The sequence below is a fragment of the Enhydra lutris genome, unplaced genomic scaffold (genome assembly GCF_002288905.1).
Source record: "Enhydra lutris kenyoni isolate GAN:26980312 unplaced genomic scaffold, ASM228890v2 scaffoldscaffold13, whole genome shotgun sequence".
NCBI classification, from domain to species: domain Eukaryota; kingdom Metazoa; phylum Chordata; class Mammalia; order Carnivora; family Mustelidae; genus Enhydra; species Enhydra lutris.
The window spans coordinates 3,945,036-3,966,664 of record NW_019154097.1 but is presented as its reverse complement, the minus strand read 5'-3'; the positions used below and the strand labels follow the sequence as shown (position 1 = coordinate 3,966,664).

The following is a 21,629-nucleotide window of genomic DNA, read 5'->3' as shown; positions in this document are numbered from 1 at the left end:
CCTCAGTAGAGAGAGAGAGGGGCATCCACTCTCTCTCTCTGTCCCTGCACATGGGTCTCAGTCTTACTGAGGACCAGGCCCCGGCCCCTTCCTGTTTTTGCCCAGTTCTCAAGCCTTGTACTGTTTTCACTGCCAGTGGGCCCATCCCAGTGATTGCATCTTCAAGACCCTCTTACTCCAGTCCTGGATCAAACTAACTATCCATCTTCTTCGCTATGAGAAACCAGGCTAGTGGCTGTTGGAGAAAGTCCAGGGCCACTCACAAGAGTGACCGACAAGGGCACCTCTTTGACACACTGCCTTTTGGTGTGTCTGCTATGCTCTCACATTGCCAAGTTTTTACCCTCTTCTCAACCTCTTGGTTTGACTTTACCAAGAGAATAGAGGCCACTGGTCATCAATTCAACTTCACGGTCCATTCAAAAGACATAACTACGTTCTGTCTATCTTCCTTCCTGCCCCCCTCAATCTCTATCTTGCTCAAGGTTCTTCCCTTTTCCCAGCTTTGAACTCCCCACTCTGCCTCTACAGGGGACTTAAGCTTCATCCTTCTCCCTTCCCACAGGCTTCCCTTCAGCCCACAATTATGCTCATTTCTTTCCCCATCATCTCACTGAAACAGCTCTCTCTTAGTCCAGTGGTCCCTTATTTGCTGAGTATCTTAGTAGATGTTACCATCATGCCTACCCAAGCTGTTAGGCCCTGTAGTACTTATACTCCCATTAGAGCTCATGGCCATTTATGACACAGCGATCTCCCTCACTCTCCTTAGCTCCCTGAGGTAAGAGACCGAAGCCTGATTCTTAAGCATCTGATAAATGATCCTTGTGCACTCATGCACACTCGCCTTACACAATGCACAGACTTCTGCCTCTTGTCCCAGTTCCTGTGCTGATTCCTTTCTAGCACTTTCCCTATCTAAATAGGGAAATATTCTGGAGGACTAGACAGTAGGGCAATAGGCACAAAAAGGTACTGACAACAGAATTCCTGGCTTGACCTGGGGGTCATATTCACCTTTTTTCTGAAGCAGGTCAATGGAAATGGCCTCTGAGTTGCCATCTGGGGACAGACAAAACTCAGCTGGAGGCTTCTCAGTCAAGGAAAAGGGATCTTGGAAGTCAGGGCAGGTCAGTGGTAATGGCTTCACTATTTGACCTGGAAAGAAGAGAAAACTCAATCTCAAGCAACTTCCTTCCAAGAGTCGCAGCTCAGTTCAGTGCCTCATACTCTCTGGGACATGTTCCTGTGGGACTGCCCTCTTCCCCAGCCCTGTCCAGCTGCATTAGAGCCTGCCCTGGGCATCCTGGGGATCTGGCCCACACACCATTCAGCCGGCAGTTCAGATGGCCAGCAGCACTGAAGGAGCCAGGGAACTCAAAGATGGGGTTCCTTCGGGCCAGCCGAGCATCCTGTGGCCTTCGGTCTAGGCTCCCTGACAATCCAGGTGGCCCTAGTGGATTCTTCCTCCTGTATTCCCGCCACTTGAGTGCTTGAGGGGATAGGTGGTTGGCTGAAAGCAGAACAGATGAGCGGAAGAGACGGGCAAGAGTTAGCAGGAGACAACAATTCACATCCACCCAGTGTAGCCATATAAAATGAGGGCTGGGAGTGCTTGGATATTATTCATAGAAGCTGGGGAAGGAGATGTAAACATGTTAGCCCCTGACCCCAGGTCGGAGAATAAGAAAGCATTCAAAGGTGGCAGGGGAGGTGGTGGCGGCGGCGGGGTGGGGGGGGCAGAAATGCTTGCGGTGGAGGGTAAAGCTCATACCGTTATTGGGCCTGGAGGCCATGCTGCCCTCACCACCTCCCCGGGCTAGGCTTTCTGCTCGACTGAGGCTAGATCTCCAGGAGCCCAGAGGAGGCAAGCTTCCTGTTCCATGGAGACGGTACTCAGCCAAGGTCAGTAGCTTCTGATCCTCCTTCTGTGGCTGCTGGGAGGTGGCAGGCCGGGCAACAGGAGGACAGGAGCGGCTCCATGGGGGTGGGCTTTCTGTGGCTGTGGCCTGCTCTGGAGGGGAGCACGAGGTGGAAGCAGAAGAGTCGGTGCTGGGCCCAAAGGGGCCAGCACTGCGGATGGGGGAGTAGCTACCCAGGGGTGATGGGCGTGAGGTTTCTGGCTCAGGCCCAGCTTTCCTGGCACCTCTGTTGGCAGGTGCCTGTGACTCCCCTGAGGGAGCTAAGGCTGGGACTTGAGCAGTGGGGGCAGCCAGTGGGGCAGGCTGCTGTGCACGGCTGCAGCCAGAGAGGCCGTAGAGCTGGGAAAGGCTATGGAGGGCACGGGCCTTGGCCAACTGCTTTGGGAAGTGGTGCTGGAACACGAAGGGCTGGATGGGCAGCGTGGTTGGCCTCTGCTCCTTGCTGTAGCGAAGGACTGGTCGGCTGTCCGCACCACCCCCTGTGGCAACAGTGATGAAGGAAGAATCAGAGAGACAGACCCTAGGACCCCCAGGGGAGGAAGCAAAGAAGCAGACAGATAATGCTCACAGGGGAGAGGGGAAGAGATGGGCAGGACCCGGGCTGTAGGAATTGAATGCGGGGTAAGGGCAATCCAAGTTTGGGAATGTGACAGTGCTCCTCCCATCTTTTGTAAAACTTTTTCTATTGTTTTTACGATGCTGAACTCTCCTGTACTCTTGACTAGTCACACCTTTTTCATTTTCTTGACTTCAAGTGTGGGTGTATCTTAAGGCTCCATTCTTAGATCTCCCTTTACACTTTCTCCCCTGCATTGTTCAAGTTCAGACATTCATACAGAAGACTCCTGAACCCATAGCTTTAGCCCCCACCTTCCCCTTAATCTTTGGATTATTCTGCTTGAGGATTCTGCTTTCACTTAAAAGGTACTATTTTAAGCGTGTCTGGGTGGCTCAGTCAGTTAAGCATCTCACTCTTGATTTCGGCTCAGGTTATGATCTCAGGCTCTGTGTTGGGCTTGGAGCCTACTTAAGATTCTTTCTCTCCCTCTGGGGTGCCTGGGTGGCACAGCTGGTTAAGCCTCTGACTCTTGGTTTCGGCTCAGGTCATGATCTCATGAGTCATGATCTCATGGGTAGTGAGATCAAGCCCCATGTTGGGCTCTGCTCTCAGTGGGGAGTCTGCTGGAGATTCTCTCTCACTCTCTCCTTCTTTCTCTGCCCCTCCCCTGCCTCGCTCACTCTAAAATGAATAAAATCTTAAAAAGAAAAAGACTCTCCATCTGCCCCCCTCCCCATCAAAATTTTGCTATTTTAAAGAAGTTCATCTATCACCTTTCCCCTCATGACTTCCATTTCTGTCAAGGGCAGAACTACCATTTCCTTGTTTCTAAGCCTAAAGAGTTGGGAATAAGGATCACAGATATTCAAGGTAAGATGTTATTTACTTCAAGCTTTTGCTCATCACCAGTCTCCACTAAAGGTGGCTCATTTCATTTTTAAGCAAATCTAACCATAACATTTCTTCATTTGCAGCTGGAATCAGCCTCCTGTCCCCTCCATCCACCCCATTCCCACTCTTTCATGATCCTGGCACTGGAGCCTCAGGATCCACATTTGCTCCCTCTACACAGAGCTGCGGTCCCCAACACTGGTCCTCTCCTGTTCTTTCAGCCAGTCTTCAGGTCAGCGTCTCTCAACACACAGGGCTCAGAACTAAACACAAAATGCCAGGATACTGCACAGCCTGTCTGGGTGTGAGTTGTGCTTCTAATAAAACACTGCACGCAATGTAAACATCTGAATTGACACAAGGTGGTGCTACAAGCTTCCACGAAGCCAGAAACCCTGGGTGTGGCTCACTAGACAACTCTGGCTCAACAAATCTATGAGACAGGAATTAATATCCTTACCTGACAGCTCAGGGTATTGGAAATTTAGAGAGATTAAGTCATTTGTCCAAGGTTACACAACTAGGAAGTGCCAGAGCTAGAATTCTGCCTAAGCCGGAGTCTGACTTAGGTGCTAATGTTCTCTTTATCACATTGCACTACACAGGAAATGGTATCCCTCATTTTTTCCCATTTATTTACTTCATTGATTCTTAAGGGGATAGTGATCACAACCCCAACAGGGAGGGGTTTAGAATCACTCCCAGGGTATATATTCAAAATATACCCTCCTGTCATCTCCAATCTGTGCTTAGAGAACAACCTTTGTCATTCTCCCTTGCTTATTACTATGCTCCAGGCCCACTTCCTTCTGCCCTTAAACATGCCAAGTTAATTAACATCTCAAGGTCTTTTGTACCTGCTGGTTCTACACGAAATCATCTCATCATTCAGGCATCAGTTCAAATATCACCACCTCAGTGGTGACCACCCCAGTCCCTCTGGGAAGTCACACTCTGTCTCATTATCCTGTTCTATTTTCTTTTCAGCATTTTATCCCTATTAGAAATTATCTTATTTGTTTATTATCTATTACTCCTCATAAGGACTCCAAAAAAGCAGGGTTTTTGAGTTGTTCATTGATGTATCCCAGTGCCTAGACTAGAGCCCAGTATATAGTAGGTACTGAATAAATATTTGTTAAATCAATGAATCCCCACGGTCACCCTTGGTTCAGGCTAGTCTTGCTGCAACCAGATCTTACATAAATCAGATTTCTTCATAAAATACCAGTTTTATCCCCTGTGGCCCTACTGCCCACAGAATGAAGTCTAATCTTCTCAAATAGGTATCCACACTTGCCACCAATTAGATTGCTCCACTCAAACTCACACACCTGCCATAGACATGGCTCTTCCCACCCCATTCCCATCTTTAAGTACACACCCTTTCCTGTTGGGAATGCCTCCTTCCTTTCCATTTATTTAAATATCAAATTTCAAGGCTGAACTGACCCTGGCTTTCAGATTAGGCCTTCCCAACAGTAGCTTTATTATGCCTGCTATATAAAGTATGTTTGAATTAGACTGTTTATTTCTACTCTTTAAAAAAAAAAAAAAATCCTCCCCAAATCCCCAGGATAGGGTTTGAGGCAGAGGAATGAGATAAGGGAAGAAGGAGGGGTCTGACCTGGGGAGTGCGTCTCAGTTTTGTCCCCAGGGAATATAGAGACTAAGGTTTCTCACTTTTCTGTGGGACAGCCCTTGAGAAAATCAGAGACCACATTCACCCAAGTTTGCTGTTCTGTAGGTGACACAACCACAGTCCTTCAGTTCCTTCTTAAAATGGAGTACCCAGAACTTGTAGGTGAGCGCTAACTGGTTCAGAGGAGTAGAGGACTATCAGCTTCTCCCTTCTGGAGTCTATCGATGAAGACAGTCATTTGAACTGTGTGGAAGCCCTTCCAAACTGCTGACTCATTCTGAATGTGCAATCAATTAAATATCACAAGTCAAGTCCAGCTTACCTATCAAACTTCACATTAGCCCCTGCTTTTTTGTTTTGTTCTTTCCAGATTTGGTAAGATCTTTTTGAATCTTGACTCTGCTGCTCAGGATGTCAAAGAGATCTCAGCCTTCTTTTGTCATTCATGAATTCATTGAATTGTCATTCACTCTTTAATTTTAAAAAAAACCAAACAGAATTGAGAGAGGAGCCCTATAGGAGGTCACTGGAGACTTATGCTACAGAACAGCATCTCTATATGAAAAGTCTTATCCAATAATTTAAAAAAAAAACACACACAACACTTTAAAATGCCTCTCCCATCTCTGACCAGGACTGTTCTTGCCTTCAGAATGCCAGCCACAGCATCCCCTGGGCCGAGTGGTACCCACCAGGTAGTGAAGTCTAAGAAGGGAGTGAGACTCTGGCCAATCTCTGCTGTTTCAGAACCCCTCCTCCTTGGGGCTTCCCCTTTCATCCTCCATCCCAAAAGCAGCTCCTCGGTGTCTTTTTAGGAATGTGAAGTCTTCTCAGGCTATCATCTCCCCAACAGCAGAGATTATACCATTAATGGTTCTTTAACCCACTCCCTTCGAGAAGCCAAAGGACCTGACCCGAGCCCACAGCATAGCACATGCCCCTTCATCTCCCTTTCCCTGCTTTATCTCTCCTTCCAAACCCTCTGAGATCTGCTTCCCCCCTCACTACTCTCAAATGTTGTTTTCGGGATTCTTCAGCCTTAATGTTAGCAATTTCTCTTCAAAACTTTGTTGAACCCAACTCTTTTTTTGAAACTTTCACCTCCTCTAGTGCCTGTGGCTTTACTCTCCCCTGATTTTCCTAATTCTTCTCAGAATCTGAGTGTTGCTCTGCTCACCCTTAAATCATTATATCCTCAGGGCTCTCTGTCGTTGTTCCCTTTACAACTCCACACATTCTCCCTGGGGGCTCTCATCTACTCGAAGCTTCAGCTACCTCTATTATTCTGATGATTTTGATCTTGGTGGTCTCCTGACCCCCAGGGCATCCTTTCCAATCCACCTTTCACCCGAACAACCAGTGATCTTTCTAAAATGCAAAGAACATCCCATTAAGCTATTAAAAACAACTAAAATGCCACTTCCCTGATTAAAATCCTTCAATAGTTCCCTCCACACCCTACCAAATTATTTGGCTATACCAAATTACTTACAGTTTTTGTAAGCATCAAGTTATTCTTCACCTTTGTGGTTTTACACAGACAACTGTATGAACCCAGAATATTCTTCGCACAAGTCTCTACAAAGCCTATTCCTCATCCTCTTTCTAGACTGGTTTTAAATATAAATTCTGTTAGCAGTCTTTCCCTGACATTTTAGTCTGTCTAGAGATGCCTCTCATAGACCAGGACTGTACACCTTCATCTCTGGTTTTTGTTCTTCTTCTTTTTTTTTTTTTAAAGATTTTATTTATTTATTTGACAGAGAGAGATCACAAGCAGGCAGAGAGGCAGGCAGAGAGACAGGAGGAAGCAGGCTCCCTGCTGAGCAGAGAGCCCGATGCGGGACTCGATCCCAGGACCCTGGGATCATGACCTGAGCCGAAGGCAGCGGCTTAACCCACTGAGCCACCCAGGCGCCCTGGTTTTTGTTCTTAAGTAGGCTCCAACACAGGGCTTGAACTCACGATCCTGAAATTGAGACCTGAGCTGACATCAAGAGTCGGCTGCTTAACCAACTAAGCCACCCAGGTGTGCGCCTCACCCCATCTCTGTGTATTAATTATGTTACCTTTTCTGTTTTCATCCATAGTCAGAATTCCTTGAGGCTAGAGACTGTCCCTCACATCTCTCTAACACCAACATGTAACACAGAGCATTTATAAAACAATTATTTAAATGTAATAAAATAAATAGGAAAAGAACAGGCCCAGGGTGCTTAAAGGTCAAGTGTCTGGATTCAGGCTCTTTGAAGAGCAGCAACAATCACTGGCCAAAGAACGAACCTCACTGACACCCAGTGTGCTTTGCCTATGGGACATATCTCTTAGGCACTGCAAATTCCTAAATGTCCCAAACTGAACTTGAGACTTTCTCCTTTTTCCAGGAAATCCACTTTTACATCAGTGTCTGTGGTCCCTATCCATGTACCATCATCTTTCCAGTCATCGAGGCTTACTATCACAATCTTCTGCATACTTCCTTTCCCAATATATCAATCTCTGACATTTCAGTGTTATTTTTTATCCTTCCCTCCATTACAACTGTAGGACATGACCTGGACTGGAAAGATGATGGATCTAGGCTGAGGAACCTTTAGTGGTTATGGACAGGGTGGTTGCTAGGGCCCTATCACTGAGGAGGCCATGCATATATATCCTGGTATTCTCCAGCCTCTAGGTTCCTTACCGTCAGCTCTAGCTCTTGCATCCTTCTGGGTATGGCTGTTGGCTGGGCTCCCTGAGAGAGCAAGCCCTGGATCCATCAGCTGGGCCAGGGGGCCTTGCCCAGCAGCTCTGAGGCTAGCAGGTGGCATCTCACTGGACTGGGGGCCCTGACAGACCTGGGTGGACCAGGGCTCTGGGCCAATTATGTCCATGCCGGGCCCTGAGGGCATGGGTGGTAGGCTGTGGCTACAGCGAGTGCCCTCGTCCAGTGGGCCCACCCTATCTTGTTCGGCTTCTGGGATGGGTGAGAACTCCTGGGAGGAGTCCCCAATGCTCACTCGAAGTGGCGGGGAGCCAGAGCCTGCAGCTTTCTTCCGGCCCTTGGCGAGCTCAGCAAAGGAGGTGACTCGCCGAGGTGGGGAGCCAGGCCCAGCGAGGGCCGCGGGACCCTCACTCAGGCGCACTGGGCAACTCAACATGCGTTCCAGTGAGCCCAGGCGGACAGGAGGGCTGCGCACGAGGCTGCGATCACAGCTCCGAGAGCGCTGGCGTCCAGTGCTAAGGTTAGGGGGTGAAGTGTTAGTATACACTTGCCCCTCGATCACACCGGGGCCCACAGGAGCTGCTGCTTCCACCGAGGAACCCACCACTCCTTGTTCCTCTGTCTGGACTTCTGGCCTCTGGAATAGGTAATACTCAGAGGGCTGGCTAGGGCCAGGGTCTGGGCCAGGGCCTGGTGCAGGGCTTATCTTGGTGTGTTCTTCAGAGCAGCTAGTGATGGAAGAGCCAGCTGGGCTTGGGGATGACTGGGAGGAGAGGTCACAGGTGACAAGTTTATAGTAATTCTGGGTGGCCACAACAAGACGGGCCTGGCTCTGGAAGCAAGCTGTGAGGTCAGCCACACCTGGGCAGGGCTCACAGTGTGGGCGGTAGGAGTTGCAGTTGGCATCGAGCTCAGGAGATGAGGCAAGAGGACAGCCATAGCTCCCTTCTCTTCCTCCGCTGTCAGGGTGGTGGGACTCATAAGACATCTTCGACTCGGCTGGGGAGGGCTGCAGGTCCAGGTAGAAGGCGCCAGGGTCTGAGTGGCTACAGAAAGAAGAGTTGCTGCAAGACTGTGGGGCGGAGTTGAGATTGGCACGGGAGTTGCCATGCATCTTGTTGTAGAGGGTGCTGAAGGTGACCAGCACACCGTCTGAGCTGTTGCAGGAGGAGTCACTCACGTAGCCCATGGACTGGTCAGCAGCCTCGGACTGACTGGAGGTGCTACTGCAGCGGCAGTGCTGAGGCCCCAAGCCTGAGCATCCTGGGTTCCTTGGGGACTCATCTGAACTGAGCTTCCATTCCTGATCGAAGGAAAAGCCAGAGGTATCACTGGCTCCACCCCCACTGCCACTCCCCCCAGGTCCCCCACACTCGTCCAGCTCCATGGTCTCTGCTTCTAGATCTGGCCGGCAGCAGTAGCTAGGGCTGCAGTGCTGGCTCTCCAAGGTGGCCACTGGCTCCTGTTCCTGCCCCTCCACTACTCCAGCCCGACTACGCGTTGCCCCCCATGGCCTGCCCGCTCTGGGGCCATGTGGTGGCAGCTGGAAAGGGGACAGATGGAAGGTGGGCTGACCAGCCCTATGCAGGTGGAAGGACTGCTGGGTGGCACTATCACCAATGCTGTCGTCATACAAATCACTAAGTCCTGGCTCAGCCGCACCCTCCTGCAGCAGGAAAGGATTGTGCCGTTTAGGGGCCCCAGGGCCTCTGCCATCCCGAACCCTACTCTTCGTGCTGTCTGCAGGCCGTGTGGATCCCCCCGCAGCAGAGTGCAGACTGTTGTATAGCAGTGAGTCAGCTTGTCCTAGGTCTTGATCAGGCTGGGTGATGCCCAGGTCAGGGGGGCAGAAAGGATTGGATCTGGAGCTCCCACTACTTCCATTTGCCCCTCCACAGCACTGCCTGTCTGGGACCTGACAGTGCACCAGGGGGATGTGGTGGACGATGAGGGTCTCTCCAGCCAGCTTTGGGGGACTATCCATTCTGGAAATTTCGAACAAGGGCATCAACAGCACCAGACACTGCCCCCGGAGCCCAGTGGGGCAGAACACATTTCATCAGGAGAGCTTGGCACCTGGAGAGAGAGGGAAAGAAAGGGAACCTAATGTCACCTCCCTGGAAGTCAGGGACATGCCCTTCCCCATAGCATTTTCAGATGGAGAAGAGCCCAAGAGGAGAAAAGACTCAGAGTCAAGATGGAGCTTGAGAGCACAGCCCGACAGGGTAAGGCCACCCTGCTGGACTTTCCACATGGCACAGGTCCAGCTCCTGAGTGCCTGCTCCATTCCTCATCAGCCATGTATCCACCCGTGACAAAGGGCAAACCCCTTTTCATGCCACCTATGAAGGTCTGGGGATCTCAAGAACAGTAATTTCTCCTTTTCTTTCAAGGACATGTTCTTAGCAGTAAACGATGATGATAAGTCCCAACTACAAAAAAAAGTATGAATAGTACCTAACTTAGAAAAATCATCTAGGATGCTGAAAGGGTGCTCGGCACTGAGGGGGACAGAGAGATGCCATAGACCCAGCTACAGTTTGCCAGCTCTCAGACAGGGGTAAAATCATGAATATGAACTACATCATGTACTCATGGCAATAAGCTATTAATTTTGCAAGAAAACTGTTTTTAAATCTGTATGGTTTGCCCCCATGTCACTTCATTTTCTCCTTTGAGCTCCAGAATGCTTGTCCCTCTCTGTTGGCTGTGGGCTAGTGATCCTCACTCTCCCTCCTACTGTCCTGGAGCTTCTACTTATTTTCCTTTTTCAAGACTTTATTTTACTTTATTTTTTTAAAGATTTAATTTATTTATTTGACAGAGACACAGTGAGAGAGGAACACAAGCAGTGGGGAGCGGGAGAGGGAGAAGCAGGCCTCCCGATGAGCAGGGATCCTGACATGGGGCTCCATCCCAAGGCCCTGGGATCATGACTGGAGCTGAAGGTAGACACTTAATGACTGAGCCACCCATGCACCCCTCAAGATTTTATTTTTAAGTAATCTCTGCAGTGAATGTGGGGCTGGCACTCACAACCCTGAGATCAGGAGTCACATGCTCCACTGACTGAGCCAGCCATGCACCCCTGTCCTGGAGCTTCTTGAATACAGAGACCGAGTTGGGCATCAGAGTGACTACAAGTACGGGTGATGCCAACCTCCTCACTGAGGGGATGGGTGTCTATTTCTATCACTTTTGTATCACTCAGGCACACAGAAGGCCTAGCAAACATCATAGGCATAATATACTCTTGTCCGGCTCAGGATACAGATCTTCTGAAGTGCCCAAATTCTGCCCAGTTTCAGTCCAGAACTTTCACTATCAGGGTCCCCTAGAAAGTATTCTCTTCCCACTTTTTCCTCTAACAGGCTAAGGTAAAGTTCTCTCCTGTTCAAAGTCTCCTGGTCCTAAGCACACACAGCCCATTCGGAGATTCTCTCTCTGGTCTGCTGGCTGGACTGTGGCCAAATGGCTTCCTCAAATTCTAGTCTCCTGTGCTACCAAGTTCAAGTCCTAACAGTCGTCGCTTGCTCAGACTCCTCCTATCTAATTTTTGAAATTAGAAATTAGAAATTCATTCATTTCTCTTCTTTCCTTTTTTATTCCTGTCATTTTTCTTCCACCCACTATGAATCTAAATTCCTCAATGCCTAAGTTTTCCGTCATTTAGTTGAATGCTTAACATCAATTTTTAAAAATTTAACTCATTTAGATTACAGGATCACTGCTCTTCATGTGGAGTATAGAAAAGATCTGGGTAAGTCACACATGCTCAAGGACATGAACAGGCAACACATAAATGAAAAAATTCAAGTGGCTGATCAATACGTATGTGAGGAATACAGTTTAAAAATTTATAAATTAAATTACATCAATATTAAAAAGCGAGTGTTGATCCTTTCTCCCCGCCACCCCCCACCTTTACTTTCTGAGAGGAAGACTTCTTTGTTGGACTTCCAACCTTTTGGGAGTTGATTGGGCGTAACGAGTTCATATGGAGAAAAGTAGAAACCAGAGAGGTTAAACTGAGCTATGAGGTTTGAGTTCTACAAGAAAACATGGAAATAATATTTGTTATCTTGGATTGGGTGATGGTTTCTCAGATATGATAGATAAGGTGGACTTCATAAAATTTAAAACCTTCATGCTTCAGAGTATACCATTAAGAAAAGACAATCCACAAAATGGGAGAAAATATTTGCAAAGAGATTACTGATCAAAATATATGAAGAACTCTTATAACTCAACAATATAAAAAGACATATAACCCAATTAAAAACTGGACAAAGAACTTCAATAGACATTTCTCCATAGAAAACTTACAAATGGCCAATAAACACATGGAAAGATGCTCAACATCATTAGTCATTATAGAAATGAAAACCATATAGATACCACTTCATCTCCACCACGATGTCTAAGATAAAAGATAGTAATAAATGTTGGTGAGGATGCGGAGATATTGGAAACTCAACCTTGTTTGAGGCATTGTAAAATGGTACAGCCACTTTGGAAAATCAGTCTGACAGTTCCTTAAAATGTTAAACATAGAGTTACCACATGACCCAGCAATTCTACTCCTATGTATATATCCAAGAGAAAGGAAAACACATGTTCACACAAAAGTTTGTATATTAATATTCATAGCAGCATTCACAGTAGCCAAAAAAGTTGTAGCAAGCAATTATCCATTAATAGATGAATGGATAAACATAATGTGATACAGAGGCACCTGGCTTGCTCAGTTGGTAACATGTGATTCTTGATCTCAGGGTCTAGACTTCAAGCCCCACACTGGGTGTAGAGCTTACGTACTTTATTTTTTAAATTTGGTTTCTCTTCTTTTCTTTTCTTTTTTTTTTTTTAAGATTCTATTTTTAAGTAATCTCTTGACCCAAAGTGGGGATAGAACCAACAATCCTGAGATCAAGAGTTGTGCACTCTACCAACTAAGCCAGCCAGGAGCCCCAGTGTAGATAGATAGATAAAGCTGCAAAAAAACCCCTGATGTTAAAAAATAATTTGATATAGGGGCGCCTGGATGGCTCAGCCATTAAGCGTCTGCCTTCGGCTCAGGGCTTGATCCTAGGGTTCTGGGATTAAGCCCCTCATCGCTCCCTGCTCAGTGGGAAGCCTGCTTCTTCCTCTCTCACTCCCCCGGCTTGAGCTCCCTCTCTCGCTGTGTCTCTCTCTGTCAAATAAATAAATAAAATCTTTTTAAAAAATTTGATATATACATGCAATAGAATATTATTTAGCAATAAAAGGAATCAGGTAGTGATCAATGCTACAATCTGAATGAACCTCAAAAAGATAAGTGAAAGAAGCCAGTCATAAAAGGCTTCTTTGTATGGTGTTGTATGATTCCATTTATATGAAATGTCCAGAATAGGCAAATCGAGGGAAAAAGAAAATAGATTAGTGGTTGCCAGGGACTGGGGAACGGGGAGTGACTTCTAATGGGTACGGAAGTACTTTCTGGGGGTGATGAAAATGTTCTGAAATCAGACAGTGGTGGTAATTATGAAAGTCTGTCAGTAAAATCAAATCTATAGATTTTTATGGCATGTAAATTATACCTTAACAAAGCTTTTATTTAAAACCTTTTTTAAAAATAGAAAAAAATATTAGGATTTATGAGAAGAGGAAAGGGGAGATGAGGAAGGGAATGGGTGTTGAGCAATGGAGGGGATTAGGCAATTGCAGAGACAAACTGAGAAAGACAAAAGAAAGAAAGCTGCCTTCAAATATGGGATTTTGTTGAGAGGAATAAAGAGGATTTTTAGGAAATTTAGCTATGAAGTACATGAGATAATTTTCCCTTCACTATTCCCCATCTCTTTTCTTCCTTCACCAAGAAAACTTGGGTTCAAATATATATGCTACAAGGATAACAGAAAGTTGCAAACAACCTAAAATTCCAGTAATAACAATCCACAAAAAAGTACAGAGCAGAGTATCATTAAAATAATGTGTTAATATGATTACTGACTTGGGAAAATGTTCATAAAATGTTAAGTAAAACTGCAGATTACAAACAGCATGTAGCGTATGACACCATTTTTGTAAATAAATACATGTCTATTACGTGTGTTAGTCTGTTCAGGCTGCTATGACAAAACATCTCAGACTATGTGGCTTATAAACAGAGAAATTTATTTCTCACAGTCTTAGAGCCTGGGAAGTCCAGGATCAAGGTGCCAGAATGGGTGCATTCTGCCCTCTTCCTTGTTCATAGCTGGTACCTTCTAGCTGTATCCTTGTATTGTGTAAGGGAAAAGGGAGCTCTCTGGAGCCTGTTTTGTAAGAGCACTAATCCCACTCATGAGTGCTTTGTCCTCATGAGCTAATCACCTCCCAAGGTCCTACCTCCTACTACCACTACCTTTGAGGGTTAGGATTCAACATATGAATTTTAGGGGACACAAATATTCAGACCATATCAATATGCATGAGAGAAAATTTGAAGGCATATACAACAAAATATTAATAGTGCTTATCTCTATTGAGTGATTTCGGATTATTTTTAATTTTACTGTTTCATCTATATTTTCTTTTTAAAATTTTATTTAAATTCAGTTAATTAACATATAGTGTATTATTAGTTTCAAAGGTAGAGTTCGGTGATTCATCAGCATATAACACCCAGTGCTTATTACATCATATGCCCTCTTTAATGCCCATCATCCACTTCCTCAACCCCCTACCCACCATCCCTTCAGAAACCCTAGTCATCTGTATTTTCTAATTTGTATATAATAAATATCTATTATGTACATAACTTAAACAGTTTTGTTTTCTCTCTCTCTTTTAGATTTGGGGGGAGAGGTGTGGGAGAGACTCTCAAGCAGGCTCCACACCCAGCACGGAACCTGACGTGGTACTTGATCTTACAACCCCGAGATCATGACCTGAGCTGAAATCAAGAGTCAGATGCTTAACCAACCGAGCCCCCTAGATGCCTCATTTTGTTTTCTTTAAACAACACAGATACGGTGGGTTCAGGGCTTAGAGAGGGCAGCTTCCCCTTACATAGAGTATTAAGTTTCCCCAAAGTCTAGGCTATCATATGACGCCTGGACTAAAAGGAGCATAGAAAACTGTCTTGTACGGATAGGAGTACTTTCAGGAAAACCTATGGGCTACAGCCATCATTTGATCTTCAATGAATAGCAACCACCTCCCGCCCCCAGCACTATTTTCAAGTAGCATTCACAAATAAAATATACACACATAAGAACTTTTGATTTGATTCACAAAACTATTACTGAGTCATACATGCTTCAAAATGGGAAAACATAATGACATAGAGTCTAGAAGCCTGATCCTCTAAACCAGGGAGAGAGAATAAATGGATACAGAAGATGATGAAGAACGTTTGGCTGGAGGATACAGAGAGCTGTATTACAATGTTGTTTTATGTATCTGTCCCCCAAACTAGAGTTCATTTCCTGAGGTCAGAAACTGGAATATAGTCAACTCCATGTCCTGAGAACCTATACATAGTGCTCGGAATGTGGTAAATGCTTGGTTATTTGTGGACTCATAAACGTGACTTGTTTATCTTTTTATAATTGAGTTGTAGGAGTTTTAAAATTTCCTTTGTCAGATAGGTCTTTTTTTTTTTATTAAGATTTTATGTATTTATTTGACAGAGACAGTGAAAGAGGGAACATAAGCAGGGGGAGTGGGAGAGGAACAAGCAGGCTTCCTGCCAGCAGGGACCTGATGTGGGACTTGATCGCAGGATCCTAGGATCATGACCTGAGCCAAGGGAGATGCCTAAGGAATGAGCCGCCCAGGCATCCCCATCAGACATATCTTGAGAATATTTTCTCTTAGCCTGTCTTGCCCATTTGTTTTCTTAATGTTGTTTTTCAATTAATGGGAAGTTTTTAATTATATAAAATCACATTTATCTTTTTTTTCTTTTATGGTTAAAGCTCTTCATGTCCTATCTAAAATGTCTTTGCCTATCCCAAGATCATGAAGAAAATTTTTCCTTTTTTTCCCCCCTGAAAGCTGTATAATTTTAGTTTTTTTTTTTTTTTTTTTTTTTTTTTTTAAGATTTTATTTATTTATTTGACAGAGAGAAATCACAAGTAGGCAGAGAGGCAGGCAGAGAGAGAGGAGGAAGCAGGCTCCCTGCTGAGCAGAAAGCCCGATGTGGGGCTTGAACCCAGGACCTGGGATCATGACCTGAGCCGAAGGCAGCGGCTTAACCCACTGAGCCACCCAGGCGCCCCTAATTTTAGTTTTTATATTTAGGTTGTGTTGAATCCTATTTTAACTATAAAACTACATCACTGGTGGATTCATTTTATATTTTTGTATCTTAGAGAAGGTCTTATTCCTCCCTGATCTTCACACAACCAAGGGAAATGCCTGCCAAGAGTTCCTTCACAGACAACTCTAGCTCAGCCAACTAAGGTGAAGTTCTGCAGACATCCTATGTGATTTTGTACTCATGCCTCTGCCCCCTCCCCCCCAGCCCACAAATTGTTGTCTCACTGATCCTCACAACAACTCACCAAAGTAGGCAGAGTCACTTTCATTTTAAAAAATGAGGAAAGCAACAATCCAAAAACAAAAGGACTTGTCCAAGATCACTCAATGAATAAATGACAGATTAAGACAGGACTCAGGAATCTTACCTTTTGATCAGTTAAGAATGTAATGAGAGTATACTGTACATGTGACTTTATTTCAAACACCACAGAGCACATACCTCTTAGACTTCTTCTTTCTTGGGAATAACTTGTTCTATAATAATACAAGTTTAATACTGCGGCCCATGAGCTCTAATAAAGTAAAAGAGAAAACAATGGGGTAGAAGAGCTAATTCCAGACTCATTCTGTACCCTGATTAAGTGGAGAGACATGGAAGATGAAGATGCAGAAGGAACAGAGAATCCAGAATAGGAAGAAAGTGGAAGAAAGCTCTCAGAAGATGGGCCCTCTAGCTATGATTACTAGACAGATAGTGGTGGGTTCAGCCAGCATCAAGTGAGGAAGTCTAGCTCTCTAGAACCAGGGTAAGCTTTCCATGAGAGCCCTTTTCCTGGCTCCCATCCCAAATTGGTGTCTCCTGGCCTATCGTAACAATACTATTTATTAGTGATCATTCATTGATCTCTTGCATGCCAGGTGATTTACATTATGTCATCTCTAGTTCCCCTATAACTTTTTAAAGATTTATTTATTTATTTTAGGGGGAGAGGGACGGGTGGGGAGGGGCAGAGGGAGAGAGAGAATCTCAGACTCCCCGCTGGGCACAGAACCCGATGTGGGACTCAATGACCCTGAGATCATAACCTGAGGAGAAATCAAGAGTCAGATGCTTAGTCAACTTAGCCACCCAGGTGCCCCACCACTGTAATCTTTTAAAGTAGGCATGATCACTTCCATTTTACACATGAGAAAACTGAAGCATAGCAAGAGTTAAGTAGTCTGCTCATAATTACACAGCTGAGATGGGACACAAACTCAGGTCTGCCCAATTCTGCCCAGTTCTTAATTCTTTCCACTACAACTCCCTCCCAAAGAAAATGATCAGGGCCACACCCTCTTGGCATTTACCCTGCCAGGCTGCTTCTTACCTTTCCTGTATAGGCCTGCACTCTAGCCTCCACTTACATAATTTGTGTTTACCCACTTCTCTATTCTCTAAACCCACTGTCCCTTTCAATATTACTGCCCCAGTAATATGAGTGTTACTAAACAGTCTTCAATTCACCTTCTATTGCAGCTCCTGGTCCTCATCTCCCTGCCCCCTTCATAGTTCCCAAGGCCCCCTTTTCCTGTTCTGTAGTTCACATTCCTAGATGCTTCCTGGGAACTAACAACCTCCCACAACTTCCCAGTGTCTTCCCCAACCACATATTTGCACAAAGTGGAACTACTGACTCCTATTAGCATATTTTTGAATCATCTACCAAGGTGGTGAATGGAAATGGGAATTTAAGGAACTCTACCTGCTCAGCAATAAGGTAACTCTGGGCAGGAAAATGTTCTACACTCCAGAAGAAAGGTTTCCTCTGTTTTTGGTCATCAGCATCTCTCTGCCAGTCACTGAACGCCTTCCCTCTTTTTTTGGCCTTCTGAAGGAGGACTGGGATGACAGTGGTACTCAGTTGCTAATATCTAAAAATCTGACCTTGACCTTAGGTCCCATGAGGAGCATCAGTAGGACGGATAGCCTTTTTCCTGTCTGGGTCCCCTCTGTGGCAGGACCGAGGGAGGAGAGGTAGAGGGTGCATTTGGGAGTATCAGCTTATGGTCAGGTCCCTTCCTGTTAGGAATCTAGGTCTGTATAAGAAGACCGATTATAACAAGTCAGGTGCCCTCAGTATAACAGTGACCACCTCCCTGCGCGCCCCCAGTAGACTGTGGAGCCTCTTGGTCAACATTCTTTCTTATTCCATCCTTACCGAGAGCCTAGTGGCTTCCATGGTACCAGAAGATATGTGTCCATAGGTATGTATGTTTTTGTATGGAGGAAAAGGAATGGGCTGGATGTTTCCCAGCCCCTCCTCTTGAAAGCTGCTCAAATCCCTGCATTTTCTCCATCATAAACTTATAATAGGTTTGGGGTGTCTCCTCCCATTAAGCCTTTGTTCTTAGATCTGAACCCCTCCACCCTGGCCCACACTATAGTACTTCATTAGAAACGCCCAGAGAGAAAGGAGGGTATCTGCTTCTTGACAAAACAGCATTAGCCCAAGCCTCTGCACCACAGCCCAAATATATGCAAGGATGAGCTCGGCTAATGTTTGCTCTCATGCTCTCCCCCTCTTTCTCGCTCGCTCGCTCTCTCTCTTTCGGAAAGACAAAGCCAACCCTCAGAAACCAGGGCCCAAATGTGCTGATCGGTTATCCTAGCGTCTCTGCCCTGCCCCTCCCCCAGCTCCGCTGAGCCATACCTCTGTAAGGAGCCTTGAGCTGTACCGGGAGGCTTCTGTTCCTTTTGCACTCCAACCAAGCTCTACCTTGACAGTTCCAGCTGAGGCATTGTTCCACGGGACCACACAGAGAGGGAACTGAACCGATTTCCTAAGATCTGATTTCTGCTAATACAATGGCATCGTTGCTAATGCAGGGAGCCTGCGCAATCCCAGCCCCAGGATCCTCACTGCTGCTGCCGCCGCTGCCACTGGTGCTGCGGTGACGTTGCTGCTAAGGGAAGGGGGAAGGGAAAGGAGCAGGCATGCCCACAGTACAGCCACTCAGCCTCCCTCCCTGTCAGTCCCTGTGGGCCCTTTAGCCCAGGGAGGGGGGAGGGGAGGGAAAGGAGTCAGCCACAGAGGGCAGGCAGTGCTGGAAGGCTGAGAACTTTAAAGGCAGCTAAGAAAATTAGGGAGAGAGCAGGGCCTACCTAGCTTCTCTCTTGTCCTTAGGAGTCTCAGGGAAAGTCTGGGCAGAGGCTTAGAGCTTCCTTTCTTTATGCCCCTCCTTTTAGATCTTAGCCAGAAACCTCTCCCTCCTCTCTTCAACCCACTCTGAATGAATCCTTGTTTTCCAGCTTTTTCCTTTCACTAAGATTCCAGACTAGCCTCAGGGTGGAGCAGCCAGCCTGAGAGGGGGTTCCTGAACCTTGAAGGGAGGTTGTAAGGACCTGTCATCAATCTACCAGCAGGGAGAGTCCTTGCGGATCCCAGCTGGACTTAGCACTAGGCAATTTAGGGTGTGCCTCTTCAGAGAAATGAGGTCTGTCTCAGAGAAAAAGGGAGACTGGGCCATAGGCAGGCTTCTTCTATACACTGGGTGGTAGTGAGACTGAGGACCAAGCTGGCAACAGACCCCTTCCTAACAAGGGTCCAATTCAGTTCCCTGGATTTTCAGAGGGCCTATTAGTGTGGCCGGAATAGAACCTTTCCCTTTCACCTACATTAGCTTTTGGACATGTGCCGAGTGGGGTCCAGCTGGGCCTGTGATGAGGCAGAATTCATTTGGCCAGGGTGAGGGGCCAGGAAGCTTCTTTTCCTAGGGAAAGGAAGGCTAAGGAAAGGGAGTGGTCTCCCCTCAGCCACAGAAAAATCTCAGTTCTACCTGTAGACCTACAGAGCCCTTCGCTTCTTGTAAGCTCCACCTTCCTCAGGTTCTGGGGCAGTTCTGAGGGGATCAGTGAACAGTGGAGAAGTCACAGCCAGAGCCAACTGTATAGCAAGCAACAACACTGTCCACTTCATGCCACCACTCCCTGCTGCCACCCTTGAACACAGAGATAGTCGCAAGCAGGGCTTGGCCCCCAAGTACTAGCCCTGTCTAGGTCTCCTCCCAGTGTTGACCAGTATCTGGATTCCACAGCCAAGCCCTTGGATTTCAAGTCCCTAGAAAGAAGCCTGGTGTCCACTGGCCGGGACCACAGCAGCCACCACTCAGGATACAGAAGAGATGTAGTTTATCTCCCTTATTGCTTCTTCTATTCCCTGTGAGACCCACTGATGATATGCTGGGAGGTACAGAGTTGTAGTGAGAACAGAAGTGGGTGAGAACCCCCAAACCTACCTCCAACCCTGATCTTTTTGAGGGGCCATGGCACCATGATCCTATAAAGCAGAAACAGTGAGGAAGAGAAGGAGAAAGGGAGTCTGCTTCCTCAAACTAACCATTAGTGATCCTCACAGGGAAGTTGAAAGTGGCAGATACGGTGTTACTGTACAAGCATACCTCCTTTTACCGAACTTTGTTTTGCTATGTTTTCAATACTACTTTTTTTTTTTTTTTAAACAAATTGAAAGTCTGTGGCAACACTCTGTGGAGCAAGGCTCTTGGTGCCATTAACATCATTTACTCAATTTGTGTCTCTGTGTCATATTTTAGAATTCTCACAATATTTCAAACTTTTTCATTATTATTATATTTGTTATGGTGACTTGTGATCAGTGATCCTTGATATAAAGCTATTGTTAGTTATTTTGGGGTGCCATGAATCATACCCATATAAGATAGTGAACTTCATAAATGTTGTATGTGTTCTGACTGCTCTATTCACTGGCTACTCACCTGTATCTCCCCTTCCCTGTGGGCCTCCCTCTTCCCTGAGATACAATATTGGAATTAGGCCAATTAAAAACCCTAAGATGGCTTCATGGTTTTCAAGTGAAAGGAAGAGTTGTACAACTCTTACTTTAAATTAAAGCTAGAAATGATTAAGCTAGTGAGGAAGGCATTTTGAAAGCTGAGATAGGCCAAAAGGTAGGCCTCTGTGCCAAATGCTTATCTAAGTTGTAAATGCAAAAGAAAGTTCTGGAAGGAAATTAAAAGTGCTACTCTGCTATAGCATGCGTAGCACTTTTCATATGAATCATTAGAAAGCAAGAGACTTATTGTTGCTATGGATAAAGTTTCAGTGGTCTGGATACAAGATCAGACCAGCCACAACAGTCCCTTGCTCTGAGAGCAAGGCCCTAACTCTTCAGTTCTTTGACGGCTGGGAGAGGTGAGGAAGCTTCAGGAGAAAGCTGGAAGCTAGCAGGGGTTGCTTCCTGAGGTTTAAGGAACGAAGCCGTCTCTGTAACATCAAAGCGCGAGGTGAGGCCCCAGGTGCTGATGCAGAAGCTGCAGCAAGGTCTGGAAGATCGGGCTAAGATCGTTCATGAAGGTGGCTCCACTAAGCCACGGGTTTTTGATGAAGATGAAACAGCCTTCTACTGGAAGAAGATGCTTTCTAGAACTTTTAGAGTTAGAAAGGAGAGAGAAGTCAATGCCTGGCTTCAAACTGCAAAAGGACCGTTTGACTCTCTTGCTCGGGGCTAAGGCAGCTGGTGACTTTAAGTTGAAACCTTGTTGACATACTATTCTGAAAATCCTAGGCCCTTAAGAATTCTGCTGAATCTGCTCTGCCTGTGCTCTGTAAATGGAACAAAGTCTGGATGACAGCACATCTGTTTACAACATGGCTT

At 46.1% G+C, this 21,629-nt stretch overlaps 1 protein-coding gene across 4 annotated transcripts in view; it reads right to left on the bottom strand.

Moving 5' to 3' along the window:
* The window catches only part of LOC111146315 (RUN and SH3 domain containing 2), a 68,801-nt gene that overhangs the window by 3,733 nt on the left and 43,439 nt on the right, over positions 1-21,629 (bottom strand). For 2 of the 4 annotated variants that reach the window (XM_022501818.1, XM_022501819.1), the window contains exons 2-5: positions 7,701-9,797; positions 1,775-2,401; positions 1,328-1,513; positions 1,018-1,158 (exon numbers count right to left, since the gene is read on the bottom strand). In XM_022501818.1, coding sequence (XP_022357526.1) covers positions 1,018-1,158; positions 1,328-1,513; positions 1,775-2,401; positions 7,701-9,729 — 2,983 coding nt within the window. In that variant the 5' untranslated portion in view covers positions 9,730-9,797. Of the gene's footprint in view, positions 1-1,017; positions 1,159-1,327; positions 1,514-1,774; positions 2,402-7,700; positions 9,798-18,647; positions 18,879-21,629 lie in introns of those variants that run through there. The other 2 variants (XM_022501820.1, XM_022501821.1) reach the window with 2 other exon arrangements.